Source organism: Notechis scutatus, chromosome 3 (assembly GCF_049901735.1).
Source record: "Notechis scutatus isolate UNSWTSFEM ecotype Mainland chromosome 3, rNotScu1.2, whole genome shotgun sequence".
Classification (NCBI taxonomy): Eukaryota; Metazoa; Chordata; class Lepidosauria; order Squamata; family Elapidae; genus Notechis; species Notechis scutatus.
Window position 1 is genome coordinate 10151401 of NC_142011.1, and position 18941 is coordinate 10170341.

The 18941-nt window shown below is 42.9% G+C and overlaps 1 protein-coding gene across 1 annotated transcript in view; it reads right to left on the reverse strand.

Moving 5' to 3' along the window:
* NTSR1 (neurotensin receptor 1) overlaps nucleotides 1-18736 on the reverse strand; it is a 167947-nt gene extending 149211 nt beyond the window's left edge. The window contains exon 1 of the mRNA XM_087959214.1: nucleotides 17832-18736. Within this exon, the coding sequence (XP_087815340.1) occupies nucleotides 17832-18530 (699 nt within the window). The 5' untranslated portion in view covers nucleotides 18531-18736. The remainder of the gene's footprint in view (nucleotides 1-17831) is intronic.
* Between the last annotated feature and the right edge of the window lie 205 nt (nucleotides 18737-18941).

Genomic DNA, 18941 nt, shown 5'->3' on the forward strand with positions numbered 1-18941 from the left:
CCTAGTTTGGGTAATGCAAGGAAACAAGCAAACTCAGAGAGCACCAAGGACCCCTCAGTTATTCCTGAGTAATGCTGAAAATAAAGATCAAGGTGAGTTTCCTTTCTTCTCTGCCATGGCATGACGTGATCTTGCCTTTAATGAAAGATTTATGCTACCCAAATAAAGAATTCAGATCTACATGCCTGAATCCTTCTCGCCTTCCTAACTTTTCTGATGTTTGCAAACATTTGCATCAGGCTTAACCTGAGAAGCATCAGCTCGTGGAAAAGATTGGCTTTAAGGTTCAGTCAAAAACTCAAATAGGTTTGGCACGGGGGGAATATGCCAGGTATTTGGGGAGAATGGAAAGATCACCGTAGCTGGAGAAATAATGTGGTCTTGTACAGATGGGGTTTTGGTTTTATTTCCTGGGAACTATGTCAGGGGTATGAAACTCGATTTCATTGAGGGCCACATCAGGGTTGCGTTTGACCTTGGGGAGCTGGAGCGGGCATGGCCAGGGTCAGCATGGCCAGATCGACATAACTCGTGTTATGTGGAAGCCCGAGCACTCTGCCAGTGAAAACGGGCTCCCAAATTCTTTCCTCACCTGAAAACCCAAATCAAATCATTCCCCCACAAGGTCCTTATGTGTCATCTCTCCTGCAGCTACTTCTGAGACCGCTGTGGTGCACGTGTGTTTGATGTTCCCGTGGAGTGAAGAACATTTAAGAATGTGGGTCAAACAAAAAAGAGAAGTAGCTAAATCTCAGGAGCTGGGTGGAAACTTCTCTCTCTCCCCCCCTCTCTCTGTCTCCCTCCCTCCCTCCCCACTCTCTCTCTAGTCTCCGTGCAAAACTGCTCTGGACCAGGCCTGCATTCTGAGTCAAGAGAATAGGAAGCCATGCATAGACCTCCCAAATCTGCTGATTACTGAGCTGATGTAACAATGAATATTTCTTGAGCCAAACTGAACCAGAATAATCCCCCTCCACATTTCTTCAGTTTATATGCCAAAACATGAACTATATTTTTCATTTATTAGTCTATATTATCTAAGTCCAGTCTCTCCCTCTCTCTCTATCTCTCTCATGTGTTTCCACAGTTTTTATCTAGTGTCTCTTTTATTATCATATACATATACATACACACACACACACACACACACATACATACATACATGTATGTGTGTGTGTGTGTGTGTGTGTGTGTGTGTGTTATATATATATATATATATATATATATATATATATATATATATATATATATATATATATATATATATTCTTAAGTTTTCGTCCGTATTACTGGTCTTCAGCTTTGTTCGTATTTTCTCACGCCATAGTAACAAAAGCACCACTACTATGACGTGGGAAAATACCAACAAAGCTGAAGGCCATATCTATATATATATATATATCCTGTCTGTCCGTCCATCTGTCCGTCCATCCTATCCATCCATCCTATCTATCTATCTATCTATCTATCTATCTATCTATCTATCTATCTATCTATCTGTCTGTCTGTCTGTCTGTCTGTCTGTCTGTCTGTCTGTCTATCTATCTATCTATCTATCTATCTATCTATCTATCTATCTATCTATCTATCTATCCATTCATCCATCCATCCATCCCTCCATCCATCTTCTACCATGTATGTATGTATGTATGTACATGTATATATGTGTATATATATGTCTCTCTCTGGATTTTGTCTACGATCTCTCTCTCTCTCTCTCTCTCTCTCCTTCTCTCTCCCTCTCTCCTTCTCCCTCTCCCTCTCTTTCCAGTTTCTGCATCTCTCATCTATTCACGGTGCATTATCTTTGCATCTTTCTATACATCTATCATCAGTCTCTCTACCTGATTGCATATTGGAGAAAAGAGTGTGAGACGGATTGCAGTGGTGCTTGTAATTAATTGATCCCAGTGCAAGCCTGCTACCATGCAGTTGGGAAGGATCCCCTCAAAGCACGGAAAAGCATTTATTAGTGCTCATTTGTGGGGGAGGCATGAGAATCACAGTGGTGGGATAATAATGCAGACTGATTGGACAGTATCCTGCTTGTGGGCAAAACCAAAATTAATCGCCTTAAAAAAAACAACACATTACTTTGTGGGGGAGAGGGGAGTGATTTATTTGTAAATTTAGTCAAGCCTATGATTTAAAATGGAGCGCTAATTTGCCAGTACTTCAGCGACAATATTTCTTTATTCACCTGTCCAGCTATAGACTTCCCACTTGAGCAAAGGGCTCAAAGTGATTAATAGTCGAAAGGAACACACTAATTACATACTTAGAGCTGATCTAATTAACCCAGGCAGCCTTAGCAGCATTTGAACATTCTGCAGAACAGTCAAAGTTGGCAACGTTCTTAATATCTGTTGTTAGGGCATTGCAAAGGTTGAGTGATGCCACCCAGAAAACATGGTACAGTGTTTCCTGCTTGAGCAGGGGATTGGACTAGATGATCTCCAAGGTCCAACTCTGTTATTCTATATCCATGTCTATGTCTAAATATCTACCCATTGGATTGGATTGTTTCTCACAACAATACAAGTGGTGGACCATCCATAACTCCTTGGAAACATAGTCGTTTCAGGAATTCCCAAAAGGTTCCACACCTATTGATACTATTTAGGTGACCCTGAGGGCACAGATAAAGCCTCAGCAACTCTCAAAAAGAGTGGCTAATGATCAGATGACTGCAAGGAATATAAATCCTTACACCCGCCCTCCATTCAGTCAGAACTGAAGAAGCTTCTTGGATGAGAAGCAAAACGTCTTCAAGAAAAAAACAAAGAATGTCCAGCTGCCTCTTGAAAAAGCACCTTTTGAGACAACCATCAGCTGGATGACTGAGAATCTCTTTAGACCACCAGAAAAACTGGTGCTTAATAGCTTAAGTAGCTCTCATAGGCAGGAAATTCCTCCTTATTTTGAGCTGGATCTCTCTGTGATACAATTCTTGTCATACCCTCAGGCGCTACAGAGGATAAATTCACACACTTTTTCCCCGAGACAAACCTTCCTTAATTGGAAGTCTGCCTCCCCTTAATCTTTTCTTCTGCAGGCTAAATGTACCAAGTCATTTTAATCAACCGTCATCAGATTTAGCCTTCAAGACTCTCGCCCCCATTTTCGACTTCTCTGCGTCCTTTACAGTTCCTCAGTATTCTTCTTACGTTGTGGTGACCAAAACTGGACACAAGATTCAAGCTCTGAAGTCTGGCCAATGTAACCTTATAGGGAGCTTATAAGTTCTGCATCATACAGGTGGTCCTTGACTTATGACCACAAATGAGCCCAAACTTTCCATGGGTAAACAAGACAGTTGTTAAGTGAGTTTTGCCCCATTTTACGACCTTTCTTGCCACCGTTGTTAAGTGAATCACTGCAGTTGGTAAGTTAATAACATGACTGTTAAGTGAATCTTGCTTCCTCATTGACCTTCCTTGTTAGAAGGTTACAAAAGGTGATCACATGGCCCCGGGACATTGCAACTGTCATAAGTACATGCCAGTTGCTAAGTGTCTGAGTTTGGATTGGAGGACAAATGGAGATGCTGCAACAGTCATAAGTGTGAAAAATGGTCACTAGTCACTTTTTTCAGGGCCCTTGTAACTTCCAACAGTCACTAAATGAATGGTTGTAAGTCTGTATAATCAGCTTAAACGTGTTTTCATAGCTCTGCTTTTGAAATCAAATCGAGCTGATATTGCAAGCTTAAAATACTCTATATTGAACATCAAAACCATGGATATTTATAATTAATGGCATAAACAACTGGAATATCCAGTAAGAGCACATCAATGGAGGCATGCTTTTCTTTGAACTTGAGTTTGAAATTAATTCATTAAATGTGTTCAGTTTATTGCAGGGGTCACCAACCTTTTGGACCTCAGGGACCAACAAACTCATAATTTTAAATCCCACGGACCAGTGACCCTGGGAAAATCCCAAAAAAAATCTGCAGGAAAATTTCCCACCCCGTTTTCCTACCATTGATTATTCTTTATTTGGGATCGCAGGATACCGTCTCCAGCTCCGTTCTCAGGGGGAGAGAGCGACCTTTGGCATCATGCAAGGAAAGCAGCAGAAGTCTTTCTTTCTCTCCCCCGAACTCCTCCAGAAATGAGTCTTTGCCGGTGCAAAGGCATCCTGCTCCAAGAGACTGTGCCGGCAAAGACTCATTTCTGGAGGAGTTTGGGGGAGAGAAAGGAAAACGTTTGCTGCTTTCCTTGCGTGCAGCCAAAAGCAGAAGAAGAAAGAAGCGGAAAGAAGCAGCCTGGTGGCCAGGCCAGGCAAGGCACGTGGGGTGAGTGGGGCAAGTTCCCCCCCTCCGCCCTTTTTTGTCTCACTACGTCGTGTTGTTTGCAATACAAGCGACACAAGCCTTGTGTTTCCGCGGGCCATGTGGGCGGCGCAGCCTTGTGTTCCCGCGCAGTCTGGATTAATTGCTTTGGGGGCGGGGTGCTTTGGGGGTGACATTTCTCTGCAGATCACCAAAAAATTTTCATGGACCACCAGTGGTCCCTGGCCCACTTGGTGTGTGACCACTGGGTGGACCACCTAAAGAATGCCTATGAACATTTAGATTTCAGATTTTCTATGTTCGCCCTACAAAGAAATTTGAGGGCACTGTATATCAAGTAATGTGATTTGATCTTGTTACTGGATTCTTCTACAGATAATCCTCGACTTACGAACACAATTGGGATTGAAATCCTCTCCCTAAGTCATTGCAGTCATAACTGAATACAGGCAGATCTCAACTTACGAACACAATTGAACCCAAAATTTATTTTGCGAAGTGAGGCATTTGTTCAGTGAGTTTTACGACTTTTCCTGCCACAGATGTTAAGTGAATCTTTTGCGGTTGTTAAGTTAGTAACCCAGTTGTTAATTGCATCTGGCTTCCCCACTGACTTTGCTTGTCAGAAGGTTGCAGAGGCTGACCACATGACCCCGGGGCACTGCAGCTGTCATAAATGCGAATCAGTTGTCAAGCATTCGAATGTAAATCACGTGACCATCGGGATGCTGAAACATGCGTAACTGTGAAAAATGGTTGCAAGTCACTTTTTTCAGTGCTTTTTTTCAGGACTGGTGTGCGAGGGGGAACAGTTCCATGGGGGGGGGGGGAGAGACTAGCAAGCATGCTGGTGCACACGCACCTCCATTTGTACCACTGGTGGGCATGTGCATCCACAACCCATGCAAATGGAACATGCATGCCTGCATGCTCGCCTCCTGCTTATGTGGAACCATCTCACCCCACACCTGCTGGTCCGCAAAGCAAATGCGTACATCAGGGGTGGGATTCTACCGGTTTGGACCGGTTTGTGCAAACCAGTTGTTAAAGTTACATCTGGTTTGCCGAACCTGTATTTCAACCAACTGGCTGGCCCCACCCATTCCTCCCCTCCCCTCTGCTCCCTGGAGTCTCCACCTGGCCCATTTTCAATGGAGGCACCTGCAGGGTCCCTGTGGAGGCTCTGGGAGGGGGGAAAAATGGGCCTTCCAGAAGTCCGGAAATGGGCCTGTTTCTGGCTTCCTCCAGAGTCTGGGGAATGCTGTTTTTGCCCTCCTGAGGGTCTGGAGACCTTCCCTGGACCTCTGGGAGGGCAAAATTGGCCTCCCCGGGCTCTGGAGGCCCACCGGAAGCCAGAAACAGATAGTTCCAGTAGTCCACGCCCACCATGGACACACCCACCCAGCAACCAGGCAGCAAACTGGTTGCTGGGATTTTGGAATCCCGCCCCTGATGTAAGTGGCCCAGTTTCGAACAGCTCATGGGCCAGTAATAGGCTGCAGCCCAGGGCCCTATTGTAAAGAACAGTCAGAGTTGATTTCCTTTGCAGAGGAATATTTAGCAGCAAGTCTTTATATTTGGATGCCCCTTCCAGATTTTGCATTCAAAAAAACTTTCCCCCTCGTTTGGCTATGCTTTTTGTGAACCAATCCCTTAAAGCACGTATAAAAACACTGGCCTGTTGTCTTAGAGAGAGAGAGACAGAATCTGACCATCTAAGTAAAGAAATGTAATTCTGAGATGGGGAGAAACGTTAGTTCAACTTGACATCGCTGGGTGTTTTCCAAATGATAGAAAGAACAACTTGAAGGAAAGCTAAAGGGGTTGCACCAAGGAAAGGCCTGAAGTTTTATCTCACTTCTAAATTGCTACTTGAGGGGGAGAGGATGCGGGCCATGTGAGATCAGATGAAAGGATCAGAAGTAACGGCTTCTCACCTATCAGAACATGTTATTCGTGGAAGCAGGTTAGGAAGACCATCTGTGGGGTCACTAAGAGCTGACACCAACCTGATAGCACATGAATCAATTTACCAGAAGGTGGAAAGTTTACACTTTTTAATAAAATGGGCTAGTTCAGGGTGTCCAACCTTGGCAACTTTAAGACTTGTGGACTTCAACTCCCAGAATTCCTCAGCCAGCTTTGCTGGCTGAGGAATTCTGGGAGTTGAAGTCCACAAGTCTTAAAGTTGCCATGGTTGGACACCCTGGGCTAGTTGGAAGAGGCGTTACCAGACACTGGCTTTTCCCATTGTAGGCTAATACAGCTCTCTTCCTACAATGTTACCTAGGACCAATTATTTTATTTATTCATTTATCCGTTTGTTAATCTCTCTCTCTCTCTCTCTCTCTCTCTCATCAAGGGTGGGCTTCAAAATGTTAGCAACCAGTTCTCTGGCCGGTTGCTAGGTGGGCATGGCCTAGTCAGTCTCCTGCACCACGGCGGCAGGTGGCGGTGGTGGCATTTTCGCCTTCCCCGGGCTCTGGAGGCTTTCCTCAAGCCTCCGAGAGGTGAAAATGGTTTCCCCAGGCTCCGGAGGCTCTCTGGAGTCTGGAAACAGGCCTGTTTATGGTCTTTAGGAGCCTCCGGGACAGAGGTGGTATTCAGCAGGTTCTGACCAGTTCTGGAGAACCGGTAGCGGAAATTTTGAGTAGTCCCGAGAACCGGCAAATACCGCCTCTGACTGGAGATTTTATAGTATCCTTCCCCTGCCACGCCCACCAAGCCACGCCCACAGAAGTGGTAGTAAAACAATTTGAATCCCACCACTGCTGCGGGAGGCTCATTTTTCGTCCTCCCTGAGGCTCCATGTGGACCCTGAACTTACTTGAGATCCAAAATGGGCTGCATGGGGGCTCCTGGGAGGGGCAGCGTGGACAGGGCCAGACAGGGTGGGATTTGCCAATTCACCAAACCAGCCATAAAATTAGCTACCGGTTGGTTGGTCTGTCTTCTGTCTAGCTATCTAACTATCTAGCTATCTAGCTTGCTGTCTATCTGTCTATCGGTCTATCGGTCTATCTGCCTGCCTGCCTGCCTGCCTGCCTGCCTGCCTGCCTGCCTGCCTGCCGTCCTATCAATCCGTCTATCTATCTATCTATCTATCTATCTATCTATCTATCTATCTATCTATCTATCTATCTATCTATCTATCTATCTATCCTATCTAGTTATCTAGCTATAGTTATCTAGCTATGTAGCTATGTAGCTATCTAGCTAGCTATTTCCTGCCTTTATTTGTATAAATAATTCAAGGTGTGTTCCATCATAAATTGCTTTGCCCATGACTTGGGAGGAGGAAGAGGTAGGTCTGTTTTAAATCAACAGAGCAGACCTTAGCTGCTCTTAATCAGTGGACATATAATTAATATAATATAATATTATACATTATACATTATAATTAATTTAGACTGCACTTGTCCTAAATGGCCTGAGATTATATTTATTGGGGTGGGGCTAATTGGAGCATTTGAAAGAAGGATGCTGCAGCTTCCTGTTTTGCTGGTTCATTCAAAGGCCAGACTAAAGACACTTAACTGCAGGAAATACATCGACAATATCCTTCTTGAAATAACTCTGTTCCGATTGTTTATACTGATCAAGGCTAAAAGCTAACCTGTTTTCTTTCTGAGTCTTAGTACAAAAGTCCTGAACTTACAGCCACAATCGAGCCCAAATTTTCCACTGCTAAGCGAGACAATGGTGGAGTGAGTTTTCCCCCATTGTACGGCCCTCCTTCCTTGCCACAGCTGTTAAGTGAATCACTGCAGTTGTTAAGTTAGTAGCACGGTTGTTAAGTGAATCTGGCTTCCCTATGGTCAGAAGGGTACACAAGTTGATCCATGAACCCAGAACAACCAACCTGTCAGCTTTGGAAGCCATATTAAAATCTCCTCCTTCCTCACTGCCACATTCTTGAGCCTGGGAAAACGGGAGGGGGAAAGTTCTTGGTGTGTATGTGATTAGAGATAATAGCATTCTTCTTCTAAGTCAAGGTCATGTTATTTCTGCACCTGGGTGAGGGCATGTCTCAAGATGGATCGGATGGTGATTGGGCCACGTGATGTGATGATGGATGCAGGGGATGGATTTGTAGTTTTTACTTATTGCAAGGAAGCCCGGAACTTTCAGATTTGGGATTCCCTAGATGTGCTAGTTTATTTTCCAAATAAATCAGAACTTTTGAGAAGATGTCTCTCGGAATTATTTGTTGGAGTGGAGGTTTTCTGGAATGCTGACACAACCATCACAATGGTGAGTCGGTTTCCAAGCACCTAAATTCTGATCACGTGACCATGGGGATGCTTCAATGGCCTTAAATGTGAAAAAAAAATGGTCATAAGATACCTTTTTTCAGTGACTTTGTAACTTTGAACAGTCCCTAAACAACAGTTGAAGACTACCTGAAGTTGGTTTGCAGAGGATTTTTGAAAGTTTTCCAGCAGTTGGTGTAATTGTAAAGGAACAGGCTGCCACCTCTATCCCAGATGGAGTCCAGTATACTTCAGGACCCATTTGAAGGTCCAAAAAGCACCCGAAGGCAGGACAAGACACAATGGATACAAACTAATCAAGGAGAGAAGCAACTTAGAAAGAAGGAGAAATTTCCTGACAGCAAGAACAATTAGGTGGAATGATTTGACTCCAAAAGTTGTGGATGATCCAACACTGGAGGTTTTGAAAAAAAAAAAAAAAAAAGACTGGAAAGCCAGTCTGAATTTGTCTGAAATTGTATGGGTCTCCTGCTTGAGCAAGGGGTTGGACTAGAAGATCTCCAAGGTTCTATTCTATTCTATTCTATTCTATTCTATTCTATTCTATTCTATTCTATTCTATTCTATTCTATTCTATTCTATTCTATTCTATTCCATTCCATTCCATTCCATTCCATTCCTATTCCTATTCCTATTTCTATTCTATTCTAATGGGGCACAGTGTGATTGGCTGCAAGCTGAGGGCATATACAGGTCCAAGATCTGAGATTGAATAACCATTTGTCTGAAATGGTATAAGATTTCCTGCCTAAGCAGGGGGTTGGACTAGAAGACCTCCAAGATCCCTTCCAACTCTGTTATTCTATTCTATTCTATTCTATTCTATTCTATTCTATTCTATTCTATTCTATTCTATTCTATTCTATTCTATTCCATTCCATTCCATTCCATTCCATTCCATATTTTCTATTCTATTCTATTCTATTCTATTCTATTCTATTCTATTCTATTCTATTCTATTCTATTCTATTCCACTCCATTCCATATTTTCTATTCTATTCTATTCTATTCTATTCTATTCTATTCTATTCTATTCTATTCTATTCTATTCTATTCCATTCCATTCCATTCCATCCCATATTTTCTATTCTATTCTATTCTATTCTATTCTATTCTATTCTATTCTATTCTATTCTATTCTATTCTATTCTATTCCATTCCATTCCATTCCATTCCATTCCATATATTCTATTCTATTCTATTCTATTCTATTCTATTCTATTCTATTCTATTCTATTCCACTCCATTCCATATTTTCTATTCTATTCTATTCTATTCTGTTCTCTTCTCTTCTCTTCTGTTCTATTTTATTCTATTCTATTCTATTCTATTCTATTCTATTCTATTCTATTCTATTCCATTCCATTCCATTCCATCCCATATTTTCTATTCTATTCTATTCTATTCTATTCTATTCTATTCTATTCTATTCTATTCTATTCCATTCCATTCCATTCCATTCCATTCCATATATTCTATTCTATTCTATTCTATTCTATTCTATTCTATTCTATTCTATTCTATTCTATTCTATTCTATTCTATTCTATTCTATTCTATTCTATTCTATTCCACTCCATTCCATATTTTCTATTCTATTCTATTCTATTCTGTTCTCTTCTCTTCTCTTCTGTTCTATTCTATTCTATTCTATTCTATTCTATTCTATTCTATTCTATTCTATTCTATTCCATTCCATTCCAATTCTATTCCTATTCCTATTCCTATTCCTATTCCTATTCTATTCTATTCTATTCTATTCTATCCTATCCTATCCTATCCTATCCTATCCTATCCTATCCTATTCTATTCTACCCTACCCTACCCTACCCTACCCTACCCAATGCCATTTGTATGACCCAAGAGATATGCCTTTTCTTTCAGACAATTGCCCTATGGAATAGCATCCTTCAAAAATCCTAACAGCTCCAACTCTACTCTGTTTTAAATGAGCCTTGCAATCTGGTTATATCCCCAGGTATGATGTGAGCCTACTATGTGGGTGGTGTTGTTGTGTTTGTTGTCCCTTTGATGGATCTCCTTGTTCCTATTTATAATTCTTATAGAAAATATTTGTAGCTCAGGACTGAACTGTGGGGTCCTTGGTGGTCTCTGAGCTTGGTGGTTTTCTTGCAGACGTTTAATGACCCAACTGGGTAACACCGTCAGTGCTAGTAGGGAGCGGGGTTTCTCCTTGTTTATATATAAGTGACCTGCCCTTACTGTAAACACAGTCTAATGAAGGAACCATGAAGATATAAACACAGTCTAATGAAGAAGCCACTTGTATATAAACAGAAAGCAAACCCCGCTTGCTTCTAGCACTGATGATGTAACCTAGTTGGGTAATGAAATGTCCCCAGGAAAAGAACCAGGTTTAGAGAGCACCAAGGATCTCACATCTGATCTTTGTACTGTATGTGTCTAATCCGGATACCACCCCAAAATATTTGAATGCTTTTTAAATGGGATAAAGAAATAATATCCACCATTGATGATCTTGGAATTGGAAAATTGGCTTTGATGGGTTTTAACCCCAATCTTCATTAAAAGAGAGGGGGCTCCTAAATTTAATCCCCATCATTTAAGACAGTGGACCCCAACCTTTTGGGCACCAGGGATCAGTTCCATGAAGAGAGGTTTTTCCACGGACTGGAGGGGGTGTAGTTTCGCATGTTGCCTGCATTCTGCGCAGAGGTGATATTCAGTAGGTTCTGACCAGTTCTGGAGAACCAGTAGTGGAAATTTTGAGTAGTTCGGAGAACCGGCAAATACCACCTCTGACAGGTCCCACCCCCATCTATTATCTGCCCCCCCCCCCCGAGTCCTAGCTGATCAGCTGGGTCTTCTTTTGTTGCCCTGCACAGGAGAACAGAGCTGGAAAGCAGGTTAGTGGAGTGGGGAGGGAATGGGATTTTGCAGTATCCTTCCCCTGCCGTGCCCACCAACCACACCCACAGAACCGGTAGTAAAAAAAAATGTATTCCACCACATGTTTTTCTGTGGATGGGACATTGTTTGTTTGCTCAGCCCAGTTTCTGGCAAGCTGGGGCCTGGTGCTGGTCCACAGATTGGAGGTTGGAGACTCCTGATTTAAGAAAATAACAAATAACGAATATTTGCTGTGAACTCCACATGGTGTCAGGAAGGGCATCTGGCCAATAAATGCTCAGCTCCATCAAGTCATCCCAACTCTGCCTCGAATTCAGGGGAGCTTTTTTATATTTAAGAAGATAACAGAAAGTCGAATCTATGCTTTGAACAAAGACTGTTCCCCCATGAAATGCTGTGAATTATCTCTATCTCTCTGAGATAATCTCCTGATTTCTGCAACTGAATCAGTACCGAATTATTTCAACCAATAATCCGGTTTCATTAAAGATCACTTTCCATGCACCTGGATAACAAGGCTATTATGCCGCTCATCGTCTAGGCTGGCCAATTTGCCTTACGAGATGATAGAAAATTGATCCAAGCATTTCATCTCTCTGCAGCTTTCTTCGGGAAAGGGTGAAACTACCTGTTTTTTTTTTGCAAAACTCATACCTGAAATTATCTTCCTTTGAAGTGTCATAAAAATAAAGAAACAACAGACAGTAATACAATAAAACAATTCTTACTTTAAGAATCAGAGGTTTTTTTTCATGAGCAATTTGAAACATGAATAGCCATCGTAACATTACTTACATCCATAACCCATTGCAATGAGGTCCAGAGACAATAGCTAGGTCCAGCAAGGAATAGCTATGGCCAGTAGCCCTGATCTGAAACCCATCTCCTTCTTTTATACCTTTCTTCTGACAGTCCTTCAGTAAATGGAATTTTATTGCAGCTGCTTCTTTCTTCTCTCATAAGGTAAAGGTTTCCCTCGCACATATGTGCAAGTCATTTCCAGCTCTAGGAAGCGGTGCTGTCTGTCTGTCATGCCCCTGTTGGAATCTGATTCGGAGCGGGAGGCCGAACAGCTGACAGGGAGCGGGAGTGTGGCTTCATTGGCTGTGGAAAAAACTGGGGAAGGGCAAAGTCCGGCTGGGCAGAGCAGGGAAGAGATAAAGCAAGGAAGAGGGAGTTCATAGGAAGACCCAGGCCCACCCCTTCCTCATCCTCGGGTATGCAGGGAGGAACGGAGAAGGGAACAATGTGGGTTGCATGGCTTATGGGGGAGGAAAGGGCTCTGATTCCCTTCATTAGCTGCAGCTGGGAACAGTGTTTAAAAAGGGAAGCTGTGCGCAGCAAGCTGTTGGGAGGAAATCGTAAGTTTATCTGGTCTCTTCGTGGCTTATCTGGGTTCCTGGCATCTTCCCAACTATGTGTGTTTTGCTGGGCTTTCAAGCCTGCAATTCTTTATCCTGCCCTGTCAAGTTAATTACTGCAGCGTGGTTTGTTTGGATTTTTAGTTACAGTTTGTATGTACTTTGTTTTCGGACTGAATTTTCTCCACTTAAAGGCTGTTCCTGGGAGAGTTTTTCTCCAGCCAAAGGTAACTTGGACATTGGGAGCCAAATTGGAGATAATAAAGGGGTTCTTCTTGCTTATTTGACTGTGTTGTCTTTGTGCCATCACAATATCTGTATCAATTGGTGAATATTTATTTATTTGGCTTTTATCCCATCCTTATTACTTTATAAGAAACTCAAGGCAATGGGCGTACCTAATGCCCCTTGCTCTTCCTCTGTTTCCCCACAACAACCCTATAAGCTAGACCAAGAAAGAGTGATTGGTTTAAAGTCATCTAGAAGGTGACTTTCATGCCTAAGGCAGGACTAGAACTCACAGTCTCCTGGTGATCGGCCCAAAGTCTCCCTGTCAGTTTTCATGTCTAAGATAGCACTAGAACTGATGGTGTTCTGGGGATGGCCCAGAGTCACCCAGCTGGCCTTCACACCTAAGGCAGTACTATAATTCACGGTATCCTGTTGACTGGTCCAATATCACCCAGCTACCTTTTGTGCCTAAGGTGGGAATAAAACTCACAGTCACCTAGTGATTGGCACAAAGTTTCCCAGTCAGCTTTCATACCTCAGGTAGGACTAGAGCTCACAGCCTCCTGATGATTGGTCCAAAGTCACCCAATCGGCTTTCATACCTAAGACGGGACTACTGTGGCCCTCAATGAAATCAAATTTGACACCCCTGGTTTAGACTAAAACATACCAAGACAGAGTTGCTGCCGGTGAACCATAAACATGGCTTTTCAATCAGATTGATCCCAGCCTTTTTAAGGTTACACAGGTCCTCGGCTTACAACAGCTTGTTTAGTGACCATTTGAAGTTACAATGACTTATAACCATTGTTCACACTTATGACTATTGCAGTATCCCCGTGGTCATGTGACCTTCATTTGGATGCTTGACAACTGACTCATATTTACAATGGTTGCAATGTCCCTGGGGTTGTGTGACCTTGTTTTGTGACCTTCTCAGAAGCAAACTCAATGGGGAAACCAGATTCACTTAACAACCAACCATGTTACTAATTTAACAAATGTAGCAAGAAACATTTTAAAACGGGGGCAATTTAATAACTGTCTTACTAATTTAACAACTGCAGGGATCCATATAAGAAACATGGCAAAAAAAAGTCATAAAATGGGACCAAACTCACTTAACAAATTGCTCACTTAACAACATACATTTGAAGCTTAATTGTGGTCGTAAGTTAAGAACTACCTGCATTTCTGCTGAAAAAGTTGAGATTTGGGGATCCTTCTGGATTCACAACTCCTGCCAGAACAACAGGTGAAAATATGGCCAAGCTGTAACTGGGGCACCAATCAGCAACCTACAGTTTTTCCTGCAATTGTGTCTCATATCTTGATTGCCTCCTATTAGGACTCTTACTACCAGCTCCATGGAGAGTGGCTTTAGCAGAATGCTGAGAAGGTACTGCTGGTGCAGAATGCAACAACATGACTATTATCCCAAAGGTGCTTTTTAAAAGAGGCAATTGGACTTCTGTTTTTTCTTTGAAGACAGTTCACTTCTCATCCAAGAAGCTTCTTCAGCTCATGGATGAGAAGCAAAACGTCTTCAAAGAAAAACAAAGAAAGTCCAGTTGCCTCTTGGAAAAAGCACCTTTGGGACAACCATGTCCTGGATGACTGAGAATCTCCAACAGACAACATGACTATTAGTTTGGACAATCAGTTTATGTAGAACAACAGTTTTTGAGGACACCACACTGGTCACTGTCCGGTTTCCAAGTTAGGCTCAAAATATTCACTTGTAAAGCTCCATGAAACAAGGCACCGGGATATAAATTTCCTGACAATTAACCAGTGGAATAATTTGCCTTTGGAAGTTGTGAGTGCTCCATTGCTGGAGATTTTTAAGAAGGAGAAGAAGAAGGGGGAAAGGAGGAGGAGGAGATGAAGAAGGAGGAGGAGGAGGTGGTGGAGGTGGAGGAGGTGGAAGAGAAGGAGGAGGAGGAGAAGAAGAGGAGGAGGGGAGGGAGGAGGAGGGAGGAGAAGAAGAAGAAGAAGAAGAAGAAGAAGAAGAAGAAGAAGAAGAAGAAGAAGAAGAAGAAGAAGAAGAAGAAGAAGAAGAAGAAGAAGAAGAAGAAGAAGAAGAAGAAGAGGAGGAGGAGGAGGAGGAGGAGGAGGAGGAGGGAGGGAGGAGGAGGAGGAGGAGGAGGAGAAGGAGAAGAAGAAGAAGAAGAAGAAGAAGAAGAAGGAGAAGGAGAAGGAGAAGGAGGAGGAGGAGGAGGAGGAAGAAGAGGAAGGAGAAGAAGAAGAAGAAGAAGAAGAAGAAGAAGAAGAAGAAGAAGAAGAAGAAGAAGAAGAAGAAGAAGAAGAAGAAGAAGAAGAAGAAGAAGAAGCTTGGATGAGAGAGGCAAAATGTCTTCACAGAATGGATGACTGAGAATCTCCATAGACTTTTAAGAAGAGATTGGACAACTATTCGTCTGAAATGGTATAGAATTTCCTGCTTGAGCAAGGGGCTGGACTAGAAGACCTCCAAGGTCCCTTCCAACTCTGCCATTCCACTAAGAGTTCTCTTTTAGGATGAGCTTCCTCAACAGAGATCCTCGTCTTGAAGAATGTAGGATCTCAGAAGCATATCTGCTTCCAACACTGCGTGCATTCCAGAAAGCTATGTAATTTTAGCCAGCCTTTAACTCATGGAATTTGTGTGTGGCTATCTGATAATAGTATATTGTTAACTTTTTCTATTTCTGCTATTATAAGGTAAGCATTCTGGTTTGGAGGTCTCCGTTCAGAGCATTTATTGATTAGGGAGGTTGATAAATATTTAACAATGGATACTCGCTGCTCAGCATCATTTCAAAACCATCACACTCACATTGAAGCATTCTATTTAGCAACTTTTTCTAGGGAGGAGGGTAAAATAACAGAGTGTTGCAACCTCCAGAAAATGCTATATTTGGGATTATGTGGAAGAAAGGGGAAATTGGAGATAAACAACATCATGCATTCATGACTTCTCAGAAGTTCTACTGGATTCAACTGGATTCTTCCATATGAAGAATGAGTAGAGTAGTGAAACAAATTTAGGGGAGAGAATCTGTCTTTCAAATTTATTGCATGGATTTGTGGTGGAAACACTTTCTAGTTCTTAATGTCATGAATTACATGCTAAGAGGGCTATAAAGCAAAATGCTTAGGCTTCTCGATTCTGCCCTAGCAAATGAAAATCCTTTCACCCTCTTTGGATTTTTTTCAAAAAGCAATTGCAACATGCAATTCTAAATTTGGAGCAGCAAATGTTGTGAATTTTTTTTGGATCCCATCGCTAGAGAGTTGGTTTAATGAACGGGGTAAAACGTTTTGTACTGAAGTCAGCAGTCAGTCCTTGTAGAGTACAGTCCTTTCTTTCTTTCTTTCTTTCTTTCTTTCTTTCTTTCTTTCTTTCTTTCTTTCTTTCTTTCTTTCTTTCTTTCTTTCTTTCTTTCTTTCTTTCTCTCTCTCTCTCTTTCTCTCTCTCTCTCTCTCTCTTTTTCTCTCTCCTTCCTCCCTCCGCCGCTCCTTCCCTCATGTCTTTCTTTCTTTCTCTCTCTCCTCCCTCTGTCCCTTTTTTTCTTTCTTTCTTTCTTTCTTTCTTTCTTTCTTTCTTTCTTTCTTTCTTTCTTTCTTTCTTTCTTTCTTTCTTTCTTTCTCTCCTTCCTCCCTCTGTCCCTCCTTTTCTTTCTTTCTTTCTTTCTTTCTTTCTTTCTTTCTTTCTTTCTTTCTTTCTTTCTTTCTTTCTTTCTTTCTTTCTTTCTTTCTTTCTTTCTTTCTTTCTTCCTTCCTTCCTTCCTTCCTTTCTTTTCTCTCCTCTTTCTTTCTCTCTCTCCTCCTCTCTCTCTTCTCCCTCCCTTTCTTCTCTGTTGCTCTTCTTCCTCTCTCTCTCTCTCTCTCTCTCTCTCTCTCTCCCTCCTCCATCTCCTCTTTCTTTTTTCTTTCTTTCTTTCCTTTCTTTCTTTCTTTCTTTCTTTCTTTCTTTCTTTCTTCCTTCCTTTCTTCCTTCCTTCCTTCCTTCCTTCCTTCCTTCCTTCCTTCCTTCCTTCCTTCCTTCCTTCCTTTGTTCTCTTTCCATGTTGTTGTGAAAAATCCAACCACTTTCAAAGATCAGAGATGTACAAAATTATATGGCAAAGTTCCCAAAACGAGTGACGCAAAAACAAGAGAAATCAGTGCAATTCGGTTGGTTTGTACAATGTAGGCGGTTGCCCAGTTTGTGCAGCTCCCAGTTCTGATTTCACCAAAGCAGCTCATCTCCTACCCTGTTTGCATCCTCCAGTATTTCTGACAACACAGAGCAGCAAAGCTGGTTTTGCAAATCATGTACACACCGAATGACACTCTTAGACTTTGGCACTTCGTTCTTGTTCCCGTAGGACTGACCCGTTTGGAAGTAAGTGTTGTCAGCGCACATACCTTCCATCCCTCCCTCCCTCTGCATGTTCTTCTAAAAGAATGCACCACTGTGTGAAACCGTCTTGACACAAATGGAAGAGGGTTGTTTTGCAAAGTTTAGTGAACTGGCGCAAGTCTTCGGGGACCAGCTGCACACACGAATTCCAAACTGTCAAACAACATAGGGCACTATGTGTATTTAAGCATCTGCTGCCATCTGTTCTGACCAGGGAGAGCTTATGGATTTATAGAAAAAAAAAACCCCACTCTCTGCCTGTATTCTTTCTCTTTTTAAAGCTGTTAACTAATCTCCAAACCGTAGGCATTAAATATAGCCAGACCCCGGCACAACGGAGACAAGCTACTCACCCTAAGCTCAAAGAAAAGCAGGCAAAGAGAGACTCACCTGGATGGCAACCTTCAGCGTGGAATCATCTACAATCTGGGTGCAGAGCAGCGAGTCAGGATCTTGGGGTATCCTGTAGATCTCGCCCATGATTAAGATCATCGGGATGGCCAGCAGGAAGGAGGCCACCCAAATGCAACTGATGAATTTTTTGGTCCGGCTCCTGGACATGATGCTCTTGGCTTTGAAAGGGTGACAGATGGCCATGTACCTCTCCACGCTGAGGCTGGCGATGTTGAGAGACGTAGCGTAGGTGCAGGCATCCCTCAGAAAGTAGTAGCACTTGCAGACATCGTTGCCGAAAGCCCAGGGGTGGTGCACCCAGATGAAGTTGTAGAGTTCGATAGGCATGCAGAGGAGGAAGATGAGCAGGTCAGAGAATGCCAAGCTGGCCAGGTGATAGTGCACCGTGCTTTGGAGATTCTGCAGGGACTTCTTCCTCACCAGGGTGTAAGCAGTGATGGAGTTGCCCACCGTCCCCAGCAGGAACAGCACCAAGTAGACGATGGTCACCATCACCTTGGAGTAGATGTCTGTGTTGACATCCAGATCCTCCTCGTTGGGTGGGATGGACGTAAGTCCCGAACTGTTGGACAGGTTCTCTGCTGTAGCGGGCAGGACAGAATTGGAGGACGGCAGGTGAAACTCGCTCATCGGGTATCCCAGCTGGTAGAGGGAAGAAGTTGCGTTGAGATGCATGGTTTGGCTCTCCAGCTCCTGCACTCCAAGGAGAGATGCTGTGGCTCTTTGGGGTATCCAACCCAAGCTTGTTTTTCCAAGCAAGAGATGGTGTGGGAGATGCAACTGCCACCTTCCTGCCTGTCAGAGCGAAGCAAAAAAACAAACAAAACACCACCTCCCACTATGCACCCTAAGAGGAAACTTGACTCGCTTTAATAGGAGAGAGAGGAGGAGCTTGCAGACCAGTCTCTCCGTGCCTGTGCAAGGGAGGGGAGGAAGAGATTTAAGCAGCCCTCGTGTGGAGACGAGGGCCAGAAAGCTGCAAGCAGCCGCTTCTCAGAGTGAGTGCATCTTCGCTGTGCAAACAGCGGCTGTGTCTTTCCCTCGACCCTCCTCTCTCTCCCTTTGCTCTCTGTGCAAGCCATGAAT